The sequence below is a fragment of the Macroventuria anomochaeta genome (genome assembly GCF_010093625.1).
Source record: "Macroventuria anomochaeta strain CBS 525.71 unplaced genomic scaffold BU25scaffold_1, whole genome shotgun sequence".
NCBI lineage: Eukaryota > Fungi > Ascomycota > Dothideomycetes > Pleosporales > Didymellaceae > Macroventuria > Macroventuria anomochaeta.
Genome location: NW_022985362.1, coordinates 1937237 through 1957397, shown reverse-complemented (window position 1 = coordinate 1957397; position 20161 = coordinate 1937237). Strand labels below are relative to the sequence as shown.

At 51.6% G+C, this 20161-nt stretch overlaps 7 protein-coding genes and 1 pseudogene across 8 annotated transcripts; 4 read left to right on the top strand and 4 right to left on the bottom strand.

Annotated features, from left to right (window-relative positions):
• Window positions 1–254: 254 nt before the first annotated feature.
• BU25DRAFT_14494 (DUF833-domain-containing protein) lies at window positions 255–1580 on the top strand. The gene is made up of 2 exons (XM_033699416.1): window positions 255–413; window positions 462–1580. The coding sequence occupies exons 1-2, from the start codon at window positions 348–350 to the stop codon at window positions 1347–1349; spliced, it is 954 nt and encodes a 317-aa protein (XP_033568081.1). The 5' UTR covers window positions 255–347; the 3' UTR covers window positions 1350–1580.
• A 1176-nt stretch (window positions 1581–2756) lies between these two features.
• BU25DRAFT_t6 lies at window positions 2757–2837 on the top strand (annotated as a pseudogene). Its single transcript has one exon. The product of its transcript is annotated as a tRNA-OTHER (tRNA).
• A 199-nt stretch (window positions 2838–3036) lies between these two features.
• On the bottom strand, window positions 3037–5293 carry BU25DRAFT_381720 (uncharacterized protein). Its single transcript, XM_033699675.1, has 3 exons — window positions 4948–5293; window positions 4461–4896; window positions 3037–4407 (listed from the first exon to the last, which is right to left on the bottom strand). The coding sequence occupies exons 1-3, from the start codon at window positions 5155–5157 to the stop codon at window positions 3074–3076; spliced, it is 1980 nt and encodes a 659-aa protein (XP_033568080.1). The 5' UTR covers window positions 5158–5293; the 3' UTR covers window positions 3037–3073.
• A 1351-nt stretch (window positions 5294–6644) lies between these two features.
• On the top strand, window positions 6645–7160 carry BU25DRAFT_453601 (glycoside hydrolase family 43 protein; the record flags this gene model as incomplete). Its single annotated transcript, XM_033700102.1, has 1 exon — window positions 6645–7160. The coding sequence occupies one exon, from the start codon at window positions 6645–6647 to the stop codon at window positions 7158–7160; it is 516 nt and encodes a 171-aa protein (XP_033568079.1).
• A 112-nt stretch (window positions 7161–7272) lies between these two features.
• On the bottom strand, window positions 7273–8821 carry BU25DRAFT_381717 (uncharacterized protein). The gene is made up of 2 exons (XM_033699674.1): window positions 8681–8821; window positions 7273–8630 (listed from the first exon to the last, which is right to left on the bottom strand). The coding sequence occupies exon 2, from the start codon at window positions 8577–8579 to the stop codon at window positions 7374–7376; it is 1206 nt and encodes a 401-aa protein (XP_033568078.1). The 5' UTR covers window positions 8580–8630; window positions 8681–8821; the 3' UTR covers window positions 7273–7373.
• Window positions 8822–10210: 1389 nt separating this feature from the next.
• On the bottom strand, window positions 10211–11694 carry BU25DRAFT_465102 (uncharacterized protein; the record flags this gene model as incomplete). Its single annotated transcript, XM_033700143.1, has 4 exons — window positions 10211–10511; window positions 10567–11368; window positions 11417–11552; window positions 11608–11694. 4 exons carry the CDS (start codon window positions 11692–11694, stop codon window positions 10211–10213), a joined length of 1326 nt encoding a protein of 441 aa, XP_033568077.1.
• A 1476-nt stretch (window positions 11695–13170) lies between these two features.
• On the top strand, window positions 13171–14890 carry BU25DRAFT_356686 (FAD binding domain-containing protein; the record flags this gene model as incomplete). Its single annotated transcript, XM_033699612.1, has 2 exons — window positions 13171–13406; window positions 13453–14890. Coding segments are annotated over exons 1-2 (1665 nt in total), but the record flags the coding sequence as incomplete, so codon positions are not given.
• Window positions 14891–18495: 3605 nt separating this feature from the next.
• On the bottom strand, window positions 18496–19026 carry BU25DRAFT_325588 (uncharacterized protein; the record flags this gene model as incomplete). The annotated part of the gene is made up of 1 exon (XM_033699480.1): window positions 18496–19026. A coding segment is annotated over one exon (531 nt), but the record flags the coding sequence as incomplete, so codon positions are not given.
• Window positions 19027–20161: the final 1135 nt, after the last annotated feature.

Below are 20161 nucleotides of genomic sequence, written 5' to 3'. Positions count from 1 at the left end.
GGTTGTGGATAGCCGCATGTGAAAGGAACACCACTGATGCAGGTGATGCAGGTGATGCAGGAACGATGACATGAGAACATTTCCCGATGTCCCGAGGTCCAAGACATTCTTCCGTCGCAAGCCTTCAGACCTCGTTTCTCCTCACTCCAGTGAACATGCATGATTCCACCTCACCCCACATGGCGCAGCGTGCGGGAATCTGGAGAGACTGGAGACACGTATATAATGTCGTTGTTGGCAGCCACACCGCCCGCGTACAACCTGCCTGATACCATTGGCATCAAACAAGCGTCTCTTTGACACCTTAAGAACCATCCAAACACCAAGATACGCACCAGCTACTGACCATGTGTATCGCTATCCTCACCACCGCGCACCCGGACTACCCCTTCATCCTGCTGAACAACCGTGATGTAAACACTTGGTCTCCCTTCGTCCACGGTCAGTGCTGATTTCATTAGGAATATCTCCACCGCCCAACAGCAGAAGCCACATGGTGGCCGTCACCAGACTCCCAGGTCTTAGGAGGCTACGACCTGCATCGTCCCGCCCATGGAACCTGGCTTGGCATGACCCGTCAAGGTCGCGTCGCAGTGCTCACCAACTACCGCGAGGAGAACCAGGCCATCGTACAAGGCGCGAGAAGTCGAGGCGTGATTCCAAATGCATGGCTCAAGAGCAAACCGGACTCCACGCAGACTTCCTCGGACTTTGCGCGGCAGATGATCGAAGAGGATGGTGTACGGGGCGTTGGTGGCTTTTCGCTGTGCTACGGATTCGTCAAAGACGTCGCTAGAGGCGAAGGACTTGTGATTGTCAGCAATCGGACCCCTGATGTAGAAGGTGTCGTTCATCTGCTGCGCAAGAAGGACGAGACAACTGCGCTCAGCAACGCGGCGTACGGCGACCGGACATGGCCAAAGGTTGTCAATGGCGAGAAGTGGACCGAAGAGGCGATCAAAGCATCAGTCGCTGCGAATGAGACTCGTGAGCAGCTCGTTGAACGCGTGTTAGGCGTCTTGTCCGTGGATACCATGCCTAGACAGAAAGATAACGAGGAGTGGGATATATACCTTACGCAGCTGCGGCACAGCGTGTTCATTCCAGCCATCGGACGCGACCATTTGGAGCTGCACAAGATGCCGAGCCATGAGGTTGGAGATGTCGTCAAGAACAAGGCCCCAGATGCTACGAGTGGATGTTATGGCACCGAGAAGCAGACCGTGATCTTAGTCGACAAACAAGGCAAGGTGTTCTACTTGGAGCGCACGCTCTTCGACAGCGATGCGCAGCCTGTTGCTAGGGGCGAGGGGGATCGCACCTTCGAGTTTCAGATCGAAGGGTGGTGAAGAGGAGCATCGAGTGCAGCTGTGTTTAGCAAGCTGTCAGCATCATCATAACAATGTCATGGGTACCCCACTTCACTGTGTACGGTTGACAATCGATACCGGTGGTGGGTTCGAGTGGCAAGAGCAAGGACGGCTGCTGTCGACATGTCGACCGTGACACTGGGAACCGGTCAGTTAGTGCAACGTCGTAAAGCATTAAGATTCGACCTGTATCAGTGCATGGTGAGCGTGCAGCTGCGCATGCAGTTGGTGAGGGTATGAGTGATGGTCAGTGCAAGGAACCTAAGGAAGTTTGTTGACTTAGATGTATAGACCCCGGACCCCTACGAAGACATGGAAGTGAAACTCTTTCTCAGAGCTGTCAATGCCAAGTTCGGCATTGATCGCCCGTTTTGGTACGAGAATATCAACAAGTACCCAATGCTTCAATAGCTGTTTGTCGGAAAATTCAAGGAAGACTTCTTATCGAGTCCTAGGAACGTAGAGTACTACAACGAGATCCTGGCGGAACCATACGACTATCTCAACGAGGATCTGTATTTGGTCATTTTTTTCAATCCCACAGGCACGACAAGCAGTTGCACCTTTGTGCAGTCCAACAGGAAGATTAGATACGCTTGCGATAGGTGCATCGACCGGGTGAGACTTTGTATCAGACCCTTGCAGCCGGAGGTGATGGGCGAAGTTGAGCTGGTGGTGCATCCTTTGCCGAAAAAGCTTCGAAGAGGTATGATGCCAGAGAACAGACGATACTGGATCCGGGAGTGAAAGGCGAGATAAGGCGACTAAATGTTGGCTGACCATTTTGCGCTAGTCACATAACGGCTTATGCGAGGTTGTTGGGTACGAGATACGAATAGACTTGGGGCCAACGCTACACGGGAGGGACGAGGTGAGAAAAGGAAGGCTGATATGGCGAGGGAGAGGCGTAATGGCTCAGATGAGAAGAGGAGGAACTTAAGATAAGGAGATCAAGCAAGTAGAAGTGAAGTTGACAGAAATCAATAAGACTACAGTACAGATCTATGCATGACCAGCACAAAACGCAGGATATGTAATCACACTTTTGCATCCACCTCTTTCCGCACCTAAGTTATCTTTCCATTTATATTGTTGCTGAAGACCTGTACGATGCCATCGGAGATGTTGATGAGAAAGTTCAGATCCGCCCCACATCGCTATCAGGATTTGCCTAACAAACCCCACAGCCATACAACACCACATCGATTCTAGCATAACTGCTCCACTCCCCTGCCAGTCTCTAATTCTATTATCATGATTATTTATGTTAGATTACACCAATCCTTCATCAAAAGATGACTAAGCAAGACATCATCAACAGCATAACAACTGGTTTTGTAGTGTACAGTCTTCCCTGATCAATTTAATCCGATTCAAATAGCTAATTCCTTCTAGGTAGCGGTTATCACTCCGGATTCTGATCACCTCAGTATCTTCCGGCAACCCCGGTTCGATTCCGGGCAAGACCTTTTTTTTTTCTCATCCAGTATTTTGGGATAGCGAACAGCTGGCGATACTGATCTTTTTGCCTTTCGTTCGTTCTTAATGAAGTAGTCATGCTTGCGTGATGCGAGTGTGTTCGTTCACCACATGCTGAATTGACCCTGGAAAGCGAACCATAGGACGCTGACGAGATGGTGCATTGTCTATTGGATTAAGGTATATTCTCCAGCAACACAACATCGTGTGATGTCCTACAGACTCTACGTGCTGTTGGTACTCGCGTAGGTGATGTAGTTACCACCGGCAAGCAGTGCGTTCGGCACCGAACCCCACGATCCAGTGACGGTGTCAAGTGCGATCGTACTATTCACACCAGCAACCTTGCCCGGCTGATCCGCATTCTTGAGGTACCCAGAGTTGACACTACCACCCGCGATCGGCCTCTGTAGATGGTTGGCACCCGCCTTGACAGTGAAGTTGGCGAGTGGAATATCGTATGAGTTACGCGTGCGCACGGTAGGGGAACCATAGTACTCTGCACGCGCTTCATTGGCGCTGAGGTGGAGCGCGAGGTAGCCGCGGAAGTAGCCTTCGTTCCACATGAGCTCGGAGTTATCACGAACTAGTTTTTGCGCTTGGGCGTTGGTCGCAGCGATGTTGCCGCTGAAGCCAGATGAGGATACCGCTGTGACTGCGAACTCGACGCCAATAGCTCCTTCTCCGGTGGCTTGGTTGTACGCTGGGATGTCGATGCCGTTGTTAGTGGAAGCAAACGGCGCAGACTCGGGGTCGACCCAGAGCAGGTCTGATACCCAGTTGGCATGGGAGTCACCAGCGAGCATAATGGTGTTGTCGATCTGGTTTCCGTACAGGTACTGGTAGGTCCTGTTCCTGTTCGATGTGTAGCCGTCCCACTGGTCAACGTTGTAGGGCTCATCCTCAGAACCGAACCATGAGGATATGTTGACCCTCGAGAAGACGATCTGATTACCGATTACTCGCCATGCAGCGCCTCGCTCCTTACTCTCCGAGAGGGTGCGGTAGAACCAGTTCTCCTGGTTTGAGCCCATGAGCGACCTACCAGCGTCGTTCCTGATGGAGGTGACGTAGTCGGTGTTCCAGTTGAGGTCAGTGATGGAACGGTCGTAGTTTCGTGTGTCTAGGACGATCAGATCGAACAGCTTCCCCATTTGGAAGTTTCTCCAGATGCGCAGATTGTCGTCAAGGTTGACTTGGCGAATCGGCATCCACTCGAAATAAGCGCGGACAGCGTTCATCTTGCGTTGATCTACAGAGACACCGCCGTTGCGGATGAAAGAGCTCTCGGTGTTGTTCACAGCCGAGGAACCGTCGCGATAGCCGTTGTTGCTGACTTCATGGTCATCCCAAGTCGTGATCCAGGCGAAGTTCTGATGCGCAAGAGTCAAGTCAAGATCGGTGCGATACTGCGCGATTCTGGTGCGGTAGTCGTACAGAGTGAAGATAGTACGAGGGGGGTTGGTAGCACGAGCATCTCGTCCAAGTACACCAGAACTGGTCTCGTAGATGTAATCACCCAGGTGAACGAAGTAATCGACCTCGTCACGACGAGCAGCTGCAAGATGCTTAGTCAGCCAGAAGCAGTCAGGTATCCCTCAGGCGGCTTACCGTTGCCGTACGCGTTGAAGTAACCACTGGGGTAGTTGCTGCAGGAGAAGACCGCCAAACTGAGCTCAGTAGCGTCGTCATCCTCAGTGGGCGATGTTTTGGTACGACCGATCGGGCTCTGCTTAGAAGATCCACAGACGCTGAAGCGGTAGTAGTAAGTAGTGTACGGGGACAGCCCCTTTGCCTCGACTTTGACTGTGTAGTCAATGTCGCTGGTAGTATATGCTCTACCATGGCTAACAACTCCTCCGGTGATGTTCTTGTTTGTCGATACCTGGTAATCAACACAAATAGGGCTGGTTGATACGCGGATGTAGCGTTCAGTCTCGTGAGAGTACAGAGGCACGGTCCCTGCGACAGTGACATTTGAGCGGTCATTCTCCAGCTGTGGTGAGATGCGGGTCCAAAGGATCACTGAATCAGGGTAAGGGTCACCCTAGGCATCTCTGTCAGCACGGAGATAGCTTGTTCGACTGCAAACACTCACAGATGCAACACCGTGGGTGAAGTTGAGCTTGCTGGGGTCGATGGTGACATTATAATCACGCTTCTGAAGGTGCCTACTCATCATCTTTGGCATGTCAATACCCATGGAGGGGTGATCGAAAGAGGGACTCTTGAAATTGATGTTTTTATCGTATGTGGCTGTGACAGTTGCTGCCAGCACTGCCAGGACGGGAAGTGTGTACAGCATCATGGTACAGTAGCCGACTCGACTTGTCGCTGTCTCTCCACAGCCGTGGCACTGGGGACGATTTATATGCCATCTCTGCCGCTTGACAGTCCCCAGGTTGGATTGCTGTAACCGAGGAGAGCACCACGTTGGGTTGTACTTGGTTCAGAGTGGAAGGTCGAATGCTCTTCATGATGTACACGGTATCGAGATAAACATTTGAGGAGACGACGCAACCAATGGGAGTTTTGGCATTGGAAACATGTTCATGTTGGCCCTGAAGCTCGTGGTCGTACCGGGAGTTCAGATTGGTTGCACGGCTGGGAAGATCTGCCCTCGTATTAGCGTCGCCCTGTTAGCTTGATGCGCCTTCGTCTGCAACACCACAGTAAGCAATGCCAAGCAGTGCCAAGCATATCGATGAGGTACTTCGGGAGTTGCGAAGCATTGAAATCAAGTCTTGGTGTGGTTGCGAAGTTCAAGCCTCCACCTCGTTTTCACATCGATTCATACTTTTCCGCGCAAAGCTCTTGCGCACCAGCAGGCTTGGCCACCAACAACACCTTGTTCGCTGTACCCTCTTGCTCTTCGAGGCTGTCTCCCGTTCTCAAGGTACACCCCTTGGGCATCTTCAGTATCAAAGCTCATCTTATCGACGATGTTATATCCAACGAGTATCTACCCTCTTGCGCTTAGGCGTTTGTGGACCAACTGTCTACTGTACCTGGGGGCCAGTCTGTTCGCACCGATGCGAGGCATCGAGGCGACAACGACTGCGCGAGTCGCAAGAACTTTCGCGATGGTTTCTTGAAGTCGCAATGCAGGGCTGGTCCTTGTTTGTATTGTGATGCAGCTTTGCAAAGGGCATGAGCTGGAAAGTCAAGTGGGCGTGCACGCGTGGGGTCATGAACGTTGCTTCTCACGCGTTCGACATCGCGCTGTTATTCTGATGTCACCTACGAAAGGTCCAGTTACGGAAGAAAGAGCTTTTGGAATATTCCTTGCAGTGATAATGTAGCGCTCGCGGATGACCGAATTGTGGTGGCATGTCGAAGAGTCGGAAGGAAGAAGGCGCAGCTGGAGCGGAGACACAAGCGCGCCAAACAAAAACCTCTGGGCTGCACCGTCCCTCTGACTGGATATATCTTCTGCAAACCTCAAATACTTGCTGTTTCACACCGTCAATTTGACCCGAGATGCATGCTTTTCGGCAGTGTTGGTCATGGAATGTCACTCGGGAAGCTTTTTCGACACTCGTGTTCTCGGCGATTTGACTGATCTCGTACACGTCACTTCTCCCTCGTCCGCCGTTGGTGCTGCAGGTACGAAGTCTTGGATCTCCAGGTACGGATGTCAACCTCGGACACAGGCCGAACAAAGCTAGCCTGTGTGGTCATGCGGGGAGATAAACCTGGGGATCTTCAGACTATACGATGTCCAACTTCAAGATTCTCTGTCTTGTCGAGGATCTGCAAATTCTCAGTTCAGGTATAAAGCACGAAGATTGAGCAATGGCAATTCACAACTTGCCAGCAGCTTATCAAGATGCGTTTCATCACATACTCTCTAGCCACTGCCACGGCTTGTCTTCTGCCGACACAGCGCACAACGGTGTTGCCGGGCTGGACCGAGTCCGATACACTACCACCAAAGATTTCAAGACTCTCACTGCACCAGCCGACTACATTGCAGATGGCACGCCATTCATTGACCAAGAATTCCAGTACCTGGGCCAGCCCAGCCACTTCACTCGTTTCATCAAGAACGAGACCGTTAACCAGATCTACCGAGAGAACACGACTGGTGGTCTCTTTGGTTCCTGGGAGCGAGTCCCCGGCTATGTCACATCTGGGAGCCCTTGGGAGGGCACAGCATCGTATGCTGATAATACCGTGGCTGAGAGGTACCATATCTTCCTTCAAAGTTACACGGCGTATGTACCATTTGACTCGACAGATATGAAGACATGGACAGCTTCGAGCAGAGACGGCTTTCCAACAGGCCTGAAGCATGGTTCTGTGACGTAGATAACATAGGTAGAGTTGGACGCAATCAGGGCGAAGTATCCGGCGTGAAGCTCTTGCACACGTAAGCTAGGCAGCGTATGAGTAGCCAATATCATCCAATAAAAGGTCAATTGGCGAATGTATGTTTACGATGAACCCTGGGCCTATCGAACGCATGAATTAGGTCCTAGGGGGGCCCGACTCCAGTTCATTCGTTGGCGTCTTGTCATTGTGTTATCGCGCAGCTGTCTTTAACCGTCGTTTGCCCTTACCGAGCCCGGCTCCTCCATCGCCCCAGAGTGACCTTTCTCGGTCATTCTCGCATCTGCACATACGTCTGCTTTTTGACGCTGTGCCTTGCTGTTCCAAGTTGACCTGGCGACAGTCTTCACAGCAGCATATGCCACCTCTCCGCTCACATAGTTCGCAAACAATAAGCACCAAGTGGCATCCAGGCACCTCACATTTACCGAGGCGAGCCTCCGGTTTTCCGCAGCTGTGACATGCTGAGACCGCCTCTTGAGCACCAATGGCTCCTCTTGCATCGAAAACGTAGTTGCTCCCTTTGAAGAAGCTGTCCTCGGGGATATTTCTCCCTGCACTGATCTCCTCTTGCATCCAAGCCTGATACGCGACAATGCCGCCATGTAGCGTGTACACCGGCGCATCACTACACCCTCCTTCCCTCACCAAGGCTTCTTGCATCCAGCGCGCGCCTTTCTCGCACCGTATACCGCCGGTGCAATATGTCGCTACCCCATGAGGCTTCTTGTAAACATCATTGCCCAGGACATGCCTCACAACATACCCAGGCCACTGACTGAACCTTCGCACCGCAGGTCTCACAGCCACGGTCCCGTCACCAGTGACGAAATACCCAATACGGCTCTCATAGTGATTTCGCACATCAATCAGCGGTATATCCCCCTTCTTGAGGAGGTCATGAAACTCTGCGGGCGGCAGGGAAATAACATTTGACCATGATGAGGGCGCGTAGTTAGTGACTCCCAATGGCGTTATTTCAGCTGTCACTCTGACAGACGCTTTGCCGTTGAACGCACATGCGCAGCCTGGTGTGGGTTTGAAGTACGCATCGCGCGCTGAGGGAGTGATAAGATCGATGCCCGCGAATGACCAGTGTGCGCAGCATGCTTCGATGTACCCCTCGATCGCAGATCTTGTCCCACCGACCGTGATGTTGAACCCTTCAATCGCGATGCGAATTTTTCCTCCTGTTTGCAGTTCGGATACAAGCTGCCTGTGAAAGTCGGTGAGGGCCTGAGGGTTGTGGATTTTGGATGCATGCTCAGGAGGCAAGGCAGGTGTATTGGCCCAGTAGCGGTAGAATAGCAACACTTGCCCACCCTCAGTCTGTGCCGGACATGTGCACGTGTAGGCGACTGGGTCTGAGTTGTCTTGGTTGGCGATGGATTCGGTCATCGTGCCGAAGGGAGCAAACGTTCAAAAATAAAGTTCGAAATGGTGAATTTGCTATCCACACTTCAGCCACGTGGCCTCACCTCGAAATTTGAACGACGCACCTCGAGAATATTCTGACTCGCAGAGATTGCGGAACTCACCCGCACACCCGCATACCCTCACACCACTGACGATCTGATAATCTCAGATCGACCAGCGGCACCTTCCACGGATCACCTCGATCTGCACACTCGAAGCACCCACCACAAGTTAGTTCTCTGGATGCAGTGGAGCTGAACCACACGTGGAGTGATCCTGATCGCCCGAATTTGGCCTAGACCCAGCCCTCACTTGGGGCGCAATAATTCGCTTCCCCTCGGGCTTAGATGCGGTAAGCCACCCCACCATTCCTTTCCCCCCCCCCCCATACAATGCCCATACAATTTGATGAACTATAAACTGAGAGGGCTCATCCTGGGTCAATCTGAATGAATTTTCAAGATAAAGCTATTGATATAGGTGCGCAGGGCTATACAGGAGGGTTTTGTGGTGTAATGAAGCATTACCACAATGCCAATATTGTCTTTTCATCACCATTACTCCTGAGCCCTTACTCCTCTCATCCTGCCAGTGAGCTCTCTCTTTGATCCAGTTACGTCCTGTGTGTGCACAGATACCATGTTCTTCTGCTATCTACTTGCGAGTCTTATCATCAAGGCATTAATCATAGGCCTCAAAGTAGTGGGATTGCTCAGAGGTATCAGGACATTTGAGACTGCAATCTTGTTCAGAGGTCTTTAAGGCATTCATTGATCAGGAAATTATCAAAGAAAAATTATATTTGAGTGAGTTATGGTAGGGATGAAGTTGCAAGGTTGATGCGTGGGATCTCAGTTTGATGGGGTTGGTGACCTCACCCAAGCTGAGGGGAAGCGAATTATTGCACCCCCTAATGCCCTGGAGATAATCACGGTGGAGGTGGAACGAGGGGATGGAAATCTCCGCCACGCCTTTAGCACCTCATCACATTCCAAGAAGCCTCTCCAGGGCTGCAGTTTCTGTCGATATACGAACTTTGCATGTGACACGCGCTTGAGACATGTTACTTCGTACGGTGATTTCCTTATCGGGCGCACGCCGAAAGTTTAAACACCTTTCCCGGAGTGACAGCCTCGCTTAGAGCGGCGCATGGTCACGAGTCACGCGTGGCAGGTTTAACCTTTCAGCGCGCATGTAAGTTTCCGTATCTTGCGGTTTTGGTCCGGATGCCCCGGCTCCGAAACTTTCGTGACTCGGAAGGACGTGATTGTGGTTGAGCAACGAGGAGTGGAGATGGGAAAGGGAAATCGGCATGTGGATTTTCGCCTTGCAAAAGTAAGTTCTAGGCGTAAGGTGGGTATGGCATGACGGATTAGGATGTGACGGATAGAATGTGACGGGCGTGTCGCTGCCGTTCTCGCCCTCGCACTTGTGACGGTTAGAGAGGGCAGCAAGATTTGCATTCACACATTGGATTATCGTTGTAAATACTGGCAAATGAAAGCAAGTGAAGGCAATGTAAGACCAATGCTTGAATGTCAGGAGGCACAGGGCACAATGTAGAGGTCGTGACCATGATTGTTGAATTGGAGAATAGATACAATTAACTCTGACTATGGCTTATGCTTCTCCTCGTGGCTGACCAAACTGGCCTCGTCGGTGTCGCCATGGCTGTGCTGCACTGTGTAGCTCGTCTTGATTGTGATTCCATCACCCTGCTCGAATACCCCACTCCTTGGACTTGAAATATCAGTACCATTGTGGTGAGACCTCTTGCTCTGACTTTGACCTCCAATGTTCTTCAGCTCATTGCCGCTGCCGTAGTTGTAGTACTTGTTCTTGGATCGAGCCGAGGAGCCACCAAGAATGGGGAAGAGCTTGACAAGAAGCAATCGAAGGGTAGGTAGGCAGGCGCTGAAGTTGATGTTAGAATAAATGTCAAGGGTTTTGAGGTTTCTGGAAGGCTTACCACATGATTCCCACACAGATCTCGATTGTACTCCAGACCGATACATCGTAGAATTCCCAACTTGCGTTCGACGAAGCAGCAAAGTGCACCAAAGCCTGCAGTCGAAGGATACTGACGATGGTTACAAACGTTCCCAGGCAGAACATAAGCGCAACAGCGACCTTCTTCTTCCAGTGCAATTTCAGGCCCCACAGCTGCCAAAGAGGTATACCAAGGATCCAAAAGTCCAGTGCAATACTGATCGCCGCATTACTAGCAGTGATGGCGTTGATGTCCAGACAGATGCCCTTGTGTAGCCCGTCCCACTTTGTCCAAAAGTAGTGTATGGGCTGGCACTGAAAGATAGCAGTGATGACGAAGGCAATTCCCCATAGCGTCACAAACACCACGGTACCCCACAGGAGTCGCTGCACTTCTTTGTTTGGAAAGACGCGGATGTAGAAAAAGATCAGTGACAACTTCAGGAGCGTGACTTGAGTGAAGTAAAGTGATGCCATAACGTAGAACCACTTCAACATCTCGGTGATTTGCTGAGGTGTCAGGGCCCAAATGTCCTGACCAAGACCGTGCTTCACAGTGCCGTATACAGTGACGATGGCGCTCGGTACTGCAGAGATGAGTGTGATGAGAACACACCAGTCGTCGTAGCCGAAGTCCATTCGCGATACTGTGGCCTTGAACATGAAGCGTATAACGACGAACGCTGCGGCAACGATGATCATAGTGTTGGATAGGACCACGTAGTCTTGGCCATGGTTGCGAACAGGTGCGCCGCAGTTGGTGAGACTGATGTTGCGGGTCACTGGGAACCGTCAGCGCGCACTCTGTAGAGACTATGGTATTAACATACTCAACGACTCAGGGATGGTGCAGGTCGTGGCGACGCATGCTGTGACATTGCCCTGGAAAATGGAGTTTGTACAGATACATGCTTGATCGGTAGGCGTGCAGGTGTTCGTTCCAAAGGCGCTCTTGAGGCAGAGTTGCTAGGATCTGTCAGTACGAAATGAGGCGGGGGTGAAACTAAACTGGCAGACTCACAGCACAGGCTGGCAATTTGGACTGTGCAAATGTTGTCGCACACAGTCCCAAAAGCAGGAACAGCAATGCGTGGATGTGAAGCTTCATGGTGAAGATGCTGGAAGCTGAGCTCCCAAGGAGAATCCCTTGTTCAAATTGAGGTTGCGCAATGCGGGAGAACGACTGTTGGTCAGTCAAAGGCCAGACTGCTCGTGGGTCACACCATAGATAGCGAAGAGTATGATATGCGCAGGGATTAATCGCGTTGTCTATACTCAAGCTTCATGTATGATTTAGCCCACGAGTCGTGCGACTACTGTGCAACTACCGTGCGTCTACCATAGTTGTCAAGTCGAACCCTCTTCACACGCTTACCCAAAACAGTAGGGGTTAAGCCTATACAAGTAACTGCTGGGCTCGAACGGGTAATCAATCAAGTCAAGCTGAGCTCTCTGAGCCCCACTTGATTGATTGTTGACGACTATGCGTCTACGTTTGGGTACTCTGCCGGCAGTAGCACGGCAGTAGCACAGCCAAGACGTTTCGATAATGCAGAAGGTTGTCGGCACAGGTGTCCGTGGCGCACATGTCGCTAGGTACCACGGATTGCATGAGCATTCCCACGGTATATCGCTGCAGCGCCGTCAAGGGTGACGGTGAAGCCTCGGCGAAGAGTCTGGGGTCCGCACGCTAGAGACGCCGCCTGCCGAAACCCTCCCGTGCGACTGCAGCATGGACAGTCAGATCAAGCTGACATGTTGGGACCTGCAGTGGTACATGTACGGCTAAATTCGTCAGATCGATAATGCTACAAGATCAGCGCAACAGTGGGTTCGCACGTAGGCTGGTCAATGCAAGAATTTCCGCAGTACGCAATCATCCCGCTTCGCACTTCCTCTATTAAGCATCGCCCGTTCTCTATGAGCAACGAACTCTGGTCCAGGGGATCAATCCTCATCGGTTCTGGGCACGCGGACGTGCGCATGCTACCGCTAGCTGCGAATCCCATTGTTTCAGGGCCACGAAACGGCCACTGCCCGTGGAGGATCTTCTCCCCAGCATTAGCTCAGAACTCCTGGGCATGCCATTGGTTACTCTGTAAGGCATCCCTATCCACTCACCATGAACCCGCCTGCAAAGACCCTGCGCTAACGGCCGTATTACCGAACGAAGATTCGAACTGCGTTCGTTCAGCGGCGTCCCTGCGAGTAGCCCATGTTGTCGGCCAACGATTGCCGTAAGGACGTTGACGGCAGAGAAACCGCAGCGACAACTTTGGTTGTTGCGGCATCCAAGTGGACCTTTACCGGCGCTATATCCTACAAGAGGAAGCAACGCCACGAAAGACCCTCGAAGCATTCCATTCAAACGGATCCAGACGCTCTCCTTCGAGATGGCCTCCGAAATGGAGACATGGCATCGCAATAGTCTGTGGCGAGGTCGTGAAAACGAGAAAGGGGACATCTACTGACTATATATGAGGCTATAAGGCTGTCTTCTTGGTATCATCACCACCGGCTGAATTCCCACCTGAATTCTCTCTACTTTCTCGGCAAGATGAAGCTCCTTCACATTGCAAAGCTCATTTGGGCTATGCTTCTAGCGAAGTTGATTGGTGCCCAGAACCAGAACAACACGAAGTGCCACGTCCTGCCTGGCGATGCCGACTGGCCAAGTACTGAGGCATGGTCGACATTGAACGAAACCGTCAATGGCAAGCTGGTCAAAACTGTCCCCATTGGCTCGCCATGCCACGATCCCACCTACGACGCTAGCGCCTGCGATGCTCTGAAGGCAGCGTGGACCAACCCTCTGACACAGTGAGTACGTTCAATCAAGCACAACTACAACAACTGACGATGACAGCACTCCCTCTTCTCATTCAATTATGCAGGCGTACTTCGCCACTCAGGCATGCGACCCCTTCTCTAACCGCAGCATTCCTTGCACGCTTGGCAACTACGTCTCCTACTCAGTCAAGGCCACCGAGGCTTGGGATGTCGTCGCTGCTCTTGAGTTTGCTAAGGCCGAGAACGTGCGTGTCCTGGCTCGCAATACCGGTCACGACTTCTTGGGCAGGTCTACTGGTGCTGGAGCGCTTGCTGTCTGGACACAAGGCTTAAAGAACATCACCTTCGGTCAATGGTCTGACAAGTACTACACAGGGTCCTCAGCCACTGTTGGTGCTGGTGTTATTGGTTACGAACTCGTTGAGGCTGCAAACAAACAAGGCCTTACAGTCATGTCCGGAGAATGTGCTACTGTCGGTCTCGCTGGCGGTTTCACCCAAGGTGGTGGTCACTCGATCCTGAGCACCCAATTTGGTCTCGCTGCTGATCAGACTCTTTCCTTCGAGGTCGTCACAGCAGAAGGCGAGGTCCTTACTGCCTCGCCGACTGAGAACTCGGATTTGTACTGGGCTCTGTCCGGCGGTGGCGGTGGCACTTACGGCATTGTCACCTCTATTACCGTCAAGGCACACGAGTCGAAGACAGTCGGTGGTGCTGCTATGCAACTTCTTGCCTCCTCCACTAACGCCACAAACTACGCTGCCATCACAGCCAAGTTCGTTGAGCTCCTCCCTGCGATGATCGACGCCGGCGCCATGGTTGTCTTCCTTATCAGCACCCAGTACCTTGTCATCAAGCCCCTCACCATCTGGGACTCGAACGCAGCTAAAGCTAAGGAAGTTCTCAAGCCATTTTCCGACTACCTCGTCTCGCTTGGCATCACTCCCCCTATTGTGTACAGCGAGCTCGCATACCGTGACCACTACGACCGCTACCTCGGCCCTCTGCCCCAGGGCAGCTTCGAGGTCAACCGTTACCAATTCGGCGGTCGTCTGATCCCCCGCTCAGTCGTCGAGAACAACACCGCAGAGCTGAATAAGGTCCTCGCCGAGCTCGCAAATGAGGGTGTCCTTCTCGCCGGCAGCTCAGCCGACTACTCTAAGCGCGCAAACACACCTGACAATGCCGTCCTGCCAGCGTGGCGCGACACCATCACCCAGCTCCAGCTCATCACCAACTGGAACAGTACCGCCCCCTGGACCGACATGGAGGCCGCACAAAAAAAGATGACTGAAGTGCTCATGCCCAAGATCGAAGCTGTCACTCCTGGAAGTGGATCGTACATGAACGAGGCCGACTTCCAGCAGAAGAACTGGCAGACCACCTTCTACGGCGGCAACTACGAGAAGCTTAAGCAAATCAAGAACAAGTACGACCCTAACCACATTTTCTACAACCTTAAGAGCGTTGGTAGTGAGACGTGGACTGTGGACAAGGATGGCAGGATGTGCCGCGCTTAGACGATGTGGAGGAGCGGAGCGATTCGACTCCTCTAGGTCGGTTTCTTGTGTATGTTTTGGAGCATGTATAGCGCGGTGGTGCGCACTTTGGATTGGAGGCTAGCATTTGCATTCTTGTACATATCTCTCAGCATAGCGCGGTGTAATCTGATGCATTCTGGAATAAGTCCCGTCTGAGTGGTATGCGAATGTTGTAATGTGAAGTAGTTCGTGAGTAGATATCAGTAACAAAATAGATGGAAGTCGGACCGTTCGACGTTCTTGGCGTGCAGTTGGTACGACCTCTAAATCAGAAAGCCTCTAATAATCTGTGCGTAGTTCCTACTGTGTTCAGGGCATCTTCAATTGCTTGGAAAGTCAGTTCCTACGAGCATCGAAAACCTTCATCGAGAAAACACGTCCGCGATAGTACTGTGACAAGGAGGCCAAAAATGGAGATACGGCTGAAGAAATGTGTCCATGCACTGTGCGATGCGGCAGTGAAGGTGCTAGTGAAAGTGCGCTAACACCGAGCAACAAAAACAAAAGCAAAAAAGATGCACGCTGCCCAGAGTCGAATTAGGGCTTTCTGGTGGGCTACCATTATGTCGATAGTCTACTATCATGTCTAGTGGTCTACCACTATGTCTATCAATTGATATGTTTGCTAAATGACGAAAACTTTAAAAATTATTAGATATCCATATAAGAATATTTCAGAACTTGCTTCTTGAATATTCAGGAGTTTGCGCCGGCAAGCAAGCGAGCGCAGTGTTTCAATGCGTTAAAGGTTGTTGGGCGTAGGCCTCCGCGTGCAGTGGTCCAACTGAAGGAAGCAGTGCTGCGACCAACACGTCACATCGATTCCAAAAGCTGCGTCCGGCTAGCGATAACTGAGGCTAAGATTGGCCGATCTCGGCTTGCTTGATGGCCAACTTTACAGGCTGCAGCGTGTTAGATCGCCGTTCAATCGAAGAATGCTGAGAGAAACATGCCGGTTGATGAATTCGCACTGTTCTATATGGTTGAACCTGGGACCTTCGACACTGAGAAACGCATGAATGGCATGTAGTTGGCTCCTGAATGTGCACGCATCTTGATGCGATCCCGCACTTGCTAGGCAGAGTTTTGTGCAATCATGGCGTAGAAAGGACGATGGACGTAAGGTTTCTCGAAGACTGGCCTGACGTATAAACCGATGCTAAGATGGCACTAACTCACTGCGGAACTTGCAGCGAACAAACACCACAAGTCATACAAAAAGAAAATGGCTAAAGAAAGCGATAAGCACAACCCGGGTTCTATGCTGTTATCGATGCAGTCACAATCCGAAGTGGGAATCATGTAAGAGAACATCGAGAAGGCGCAAGTTGGTAGAGTTGGTTATTATGGCGGCAGACGGTGCCGCTGGAATACAATGGAAAACTGCGCTGAGTTGTTGACTAGCTAGGAAGCAACGATATATATACACGGGCCAAGCTACGTGCTAACCCAACATAGTCATGCCGTGTGGGTCATGCTCATAGGCTACTGATACCGCAACAATTATGTGTTTCACGTTACAGTCTTGTAGCATCTGTTGCAGCAGTAGCTCATTACGTTACACATGCCAAAGCGATTCTGCTACCACTTTAAACTCCGGCTCCCAAAGAAGTCGCTAACAAAGATCTTAGTGCAAACATTCAAACACATCAATCAACCGAATATGGGGCGTGATCCAGCATATGGAGCCCTTACATGAGAAGTTTTAGACTTTGCCCTCGACCTTATCGTTTATATTGACGATGTCAAGAAGAAACATCTTACCGGCGGGCTAGAGACGACACATGTAACAGCGCTCCTCCTCAGTCAAAGGGTCGTGACGGTACTCGCAACGTGGGACTTTACAGAAGCCCTTAGTCTCGAAGTGAATGTGGCAGAGACCCAAAGCTCCAGTACTTGTTCTAGCCGTACTTGCAAGGCCAGACCTTGCCTTGGTCGACCTTGTACTGGACCTTCTCTTCACGCTACCGGTATGTCTTGTTCTCGCGTGGCGCATCTGGGTACTTGAAGCTGTTGTTGGTGGGAAGCGGAGCTTCATCGGTTGTTTGAGTACTCGCAACCTGGGCAGGCGCATGCTGCGCAGGAGTAGCTGGGCTGCAAGTCTGACGCACCACGTCAAGCCTGCCCTTGAGCTTCAGATTCTCAGCTGACAGCTCGTTCATCTTGCTCTTGTAGTGAGCTTCCATCTCTACAAAAAACGTCTGTATGCGTCAAACTCGAGCTTGACCTTGTTGTCTTCCTGATCCCGTTCAAGGAGCTTGTCGATGGCGCGATCCTTCCCAACCACGGCCTGAGCGTTCATTCCCTTGTACCAGTCGGCCATATCTTTAGTGGCGTTTTCGTACCTGGCGATTGTCGCCCTCTGAGCCTCCTCGTTCTGCCTAGTCAAGATATCGTAGGCGTTCTTTCGGTATCCCACCTCATACTTGAGTTGTACAATTCCCTGGTCCTTGTGGTGGGCATTGCTTTGCAAATCGAGGAAGTCGGACTGCTTCTGCAAGAGAGCTTGTTCATTGGCAAGAGCCTCCTGCTTCCAGGGACAGTCGTAATGAGGCGTAGCCTCGGCGCCTGCTTACAGCTTGCGCTTCTTGGAGGTGGTATCGTGGTTGTCAGCGGCCGAAGTCTGCTCCCGTGCTTAAGCTGGTGTGGTGCCACGAGCGGAAGAGTCGACAGGTTAACGAACAGCGCCTGCGTGCGGTTTAGTAAGCAGCGACCAAGCAACCAAGTAGTGGAACCTACCTGTATCGTGGCAATGCCCGTGGTACTTCAATCCCAGGTGGGGCGAGAGTAGGCGCGGTTGAAACCTGCAAGGGTCAGCACGAACAGGAAGGAGGAAAGAGTAGTTACCTCCCAGGTGAAGAGTCTGCCTCACGCTTGATGAGCAACGACTTCTGATGCTCAGGTAGTGTCATCTAATTATACCAGTCAGTGATGGTGTTACGATGTGCCGCGGCCGCTGGCAACCTACCTTGCTAGTGGCGGCTTGCGAATTTGAGAGCCTCTGCGACTGCTATTCGGTAGGCTTTGCGAATATCAAAAGCTGCGGCGGCGAGGGGTATTTGTGTGACATGGAGAGAGCTAACGGCGAAACGTTTTCCCCACAACCAGCTGTTGGAGTGAAGTGAAAGAAATGGAACAGACTACCCCACTCGACGGGAGCCCTCTCGGCCACCTCATGACCATGAGATTGTAAGAGCAACTTGGATGGAGAATCAGAACAATCTTTTAGGCAGTCAATTGTGCTCTTCAGATGCCTCAAAGACCCCCAGGTTGTTCAATTGGCTATCGTTGCGATCGACGTATCTACCAATGGAAAATTCCACATATCTGATATAACGCCCGGGCTCCGAACACATCGGTGTCCACCGGGACCCTGAATTGTCCTTGATACGCTCAAGCTACGCTGTACTGTCCATTGCGAGCTGAGGTCGCGGTGTAGAGCCATGCAACGCATGCTCTCCTTTTCGTTGCCCCTGTCTCATAGTCCTTGATCGCAGCCTTCGGTGTATAGCCTTCGATCATTTCGCGTAACCATTCTCAGTATCCTGCTCCTGTACCTCTCCAGCGAATAACATTGCCTCAACTGCCCGTTCGACAGCATCTAACATTACCATCTTCTCCTCACATGCCTGCTTTTTCTCCAACATCTCCCTCCTCAGCGCCGAAATCGTCGCACTAAAGCCATCGAGGGCCCCCAACAATGCTAGTGTCGTGTTGATCGTGTCAAGATGAGAGCTAGCTGCCGTCTTGGCCTCGTCGAGCGTAGCGTGGACAAGCTCGCGCGTGGAGAAGGTGCTGATCTCGAGGTCGAGTGAAGCAAGCGTTTCTGCCAACGAGGCAGTCTCGATCGGGGATGGGATGTCAACAATGTCTTCTTCGGCGATATCTTCCAGACCGAAGGGCTCAGGCGTCTTCGGTGGCAGTGTGGTGGTGCTGGAAGTAGCGCTCTGTTTGATCTTGGAAACTGCGGGCTCGCGTTCGCTGTCGGTAGCAACACCTGAGAGTTCCGGAGCCGATTTCCTCAAACCGAGCGGCAGTGCATCTTCAGTAACCCTATCTCGTGGACTGTGGCGAAAGATGTGACGAAGTAGGTTCCGAGTTGACATCGTGCCGTGAGAAAGGTGTCGGGTGCAAGAGTTGCTGAAGAACCTCGAGATGGCGGGCCGAGAAAAGTAAAGTTCTCGAGCGCAAACAAGGGACTGGAGGTGAAAGGGACTCTGATCCACGACGTCTACCGAGCCCAAAGTCTGATTGTAAAAGATCTTGAGCAGCAGAAGACAGTGAGATCACATACAATTGCAGGCAAAAGCATTGATCATATCTCCGGGACAGATACGACGAATGAGACATTCCAGAAAGAGGCTAAGGCGCGCTCACCGTGCAATCGAAGAGTCACTTCTAGTATCAACGATTGCTGTAGTCTTACCTTCGTAGAACTATGGGATGAGCGAACCCCAGGAACATAGTATTCTGATGTCTGGGGCCTCACGTGAAACCTGCCGAGTTCGTGGCTTTATTCAGTCGCGTCTAGCGCGACAAGGGCAAAGAGCATACAAGGAACCGAACGAGAATGTCTTGACGCTTCCGGAATACCTACGTGGATGATTGAGCTCCGTGAGCATTGTGGGAATAGCAGGGAACCCATCGGTAGTCTGACGGTTGATCACATCGAGACCTAGCCGAGATGCTGGTCGGGAAGATCGCAAGGCGAGTCTTGCGTTCGACAATGAAGTAGATTTGAGCTAGAGATGACACAAGTAATGATGAGATTGGTGTGCGCGTGGTGGTGAAGCACGGCGTCTGGTGTTCTTGCACAATCTCAAGGCTCCTGCCAAGAAGTTCCACTGCCAAGGCACCAATGAAGACTAAGTTTTGGCCCCCATCTCCTCCTTGGTCACGTCTCACACACCTGCAGTTCAACTCCGCATTGCCAATTTCATAAATGGAAGTCCGCACGATAGATAGACGTAGAGGTTGTGATAATATTGTTATTTCACTGCCCTCGATCGAAAAATTCGCTATCGATCGTTTACACGATATGACTCTGATGTCCTGAGCTAGGCTCCCATGGCCGGTGGTTCAGACTGTACAATCTCTTCACGTCTGCTTACGCCCTATGCTAACCCCTTTGGCTTGTAAACAATCTTCTTAGCGTTGCTCTGTCCTACTCGGATGGACCCGAGCTTGTGTGCTCAACCAATCTCTGGCCCTGATGTACGTACGAAAACAACTCCTTGCGGCTAG

Excerpts from the sequence above, each read along its gene's own strand:
- BU25DRAFT_14494 (XM_033699416.1), top strand. The coding sequence starts at position 348 with ATGTGTATCGCTATCCTCACCACCGCGCACCCGGACTACCCCTTCATC. Across the intron at positions 414-461 it reads TCCTGCTGAACAACCGTGAT|GAATATCTCCACCGCCCAAC; the intron begins GTAAACACTTGG and ends TGATTTCATTAG.
- BU25DRAFT_381720 (XM_033699675.1), bottom strand. The coding sequence starts at position 5,157 with ATGATGCTGTACACACTTCCCGTCCTGGCAGTGCTGGCAGCAACTGTC. Across the intron at positions 4,897-4,947 it reads TCACCCACGGTGTTGCATCT|GGTGACCCTTACCCTGATTC; the intron begins GTGAGTGTTTGC and ends AGAGATGCCTAG. Across the intron at positions 4,408-4,460 it reads CTTCAACGCGTACGGCAACG|CTGCTCGTCGTGACGAGGTC; the intron begins GTAAGCCGCCTG and ends AGCATCTTGCAG.
- BU25DRAFT_381717 (XM_033699674.1), bottom strand. The coding sequence starts at position 8,579 with ATGACCGAATCCATCGCCAACCAAGACAACTCAGACCCAGTCGCCTAC.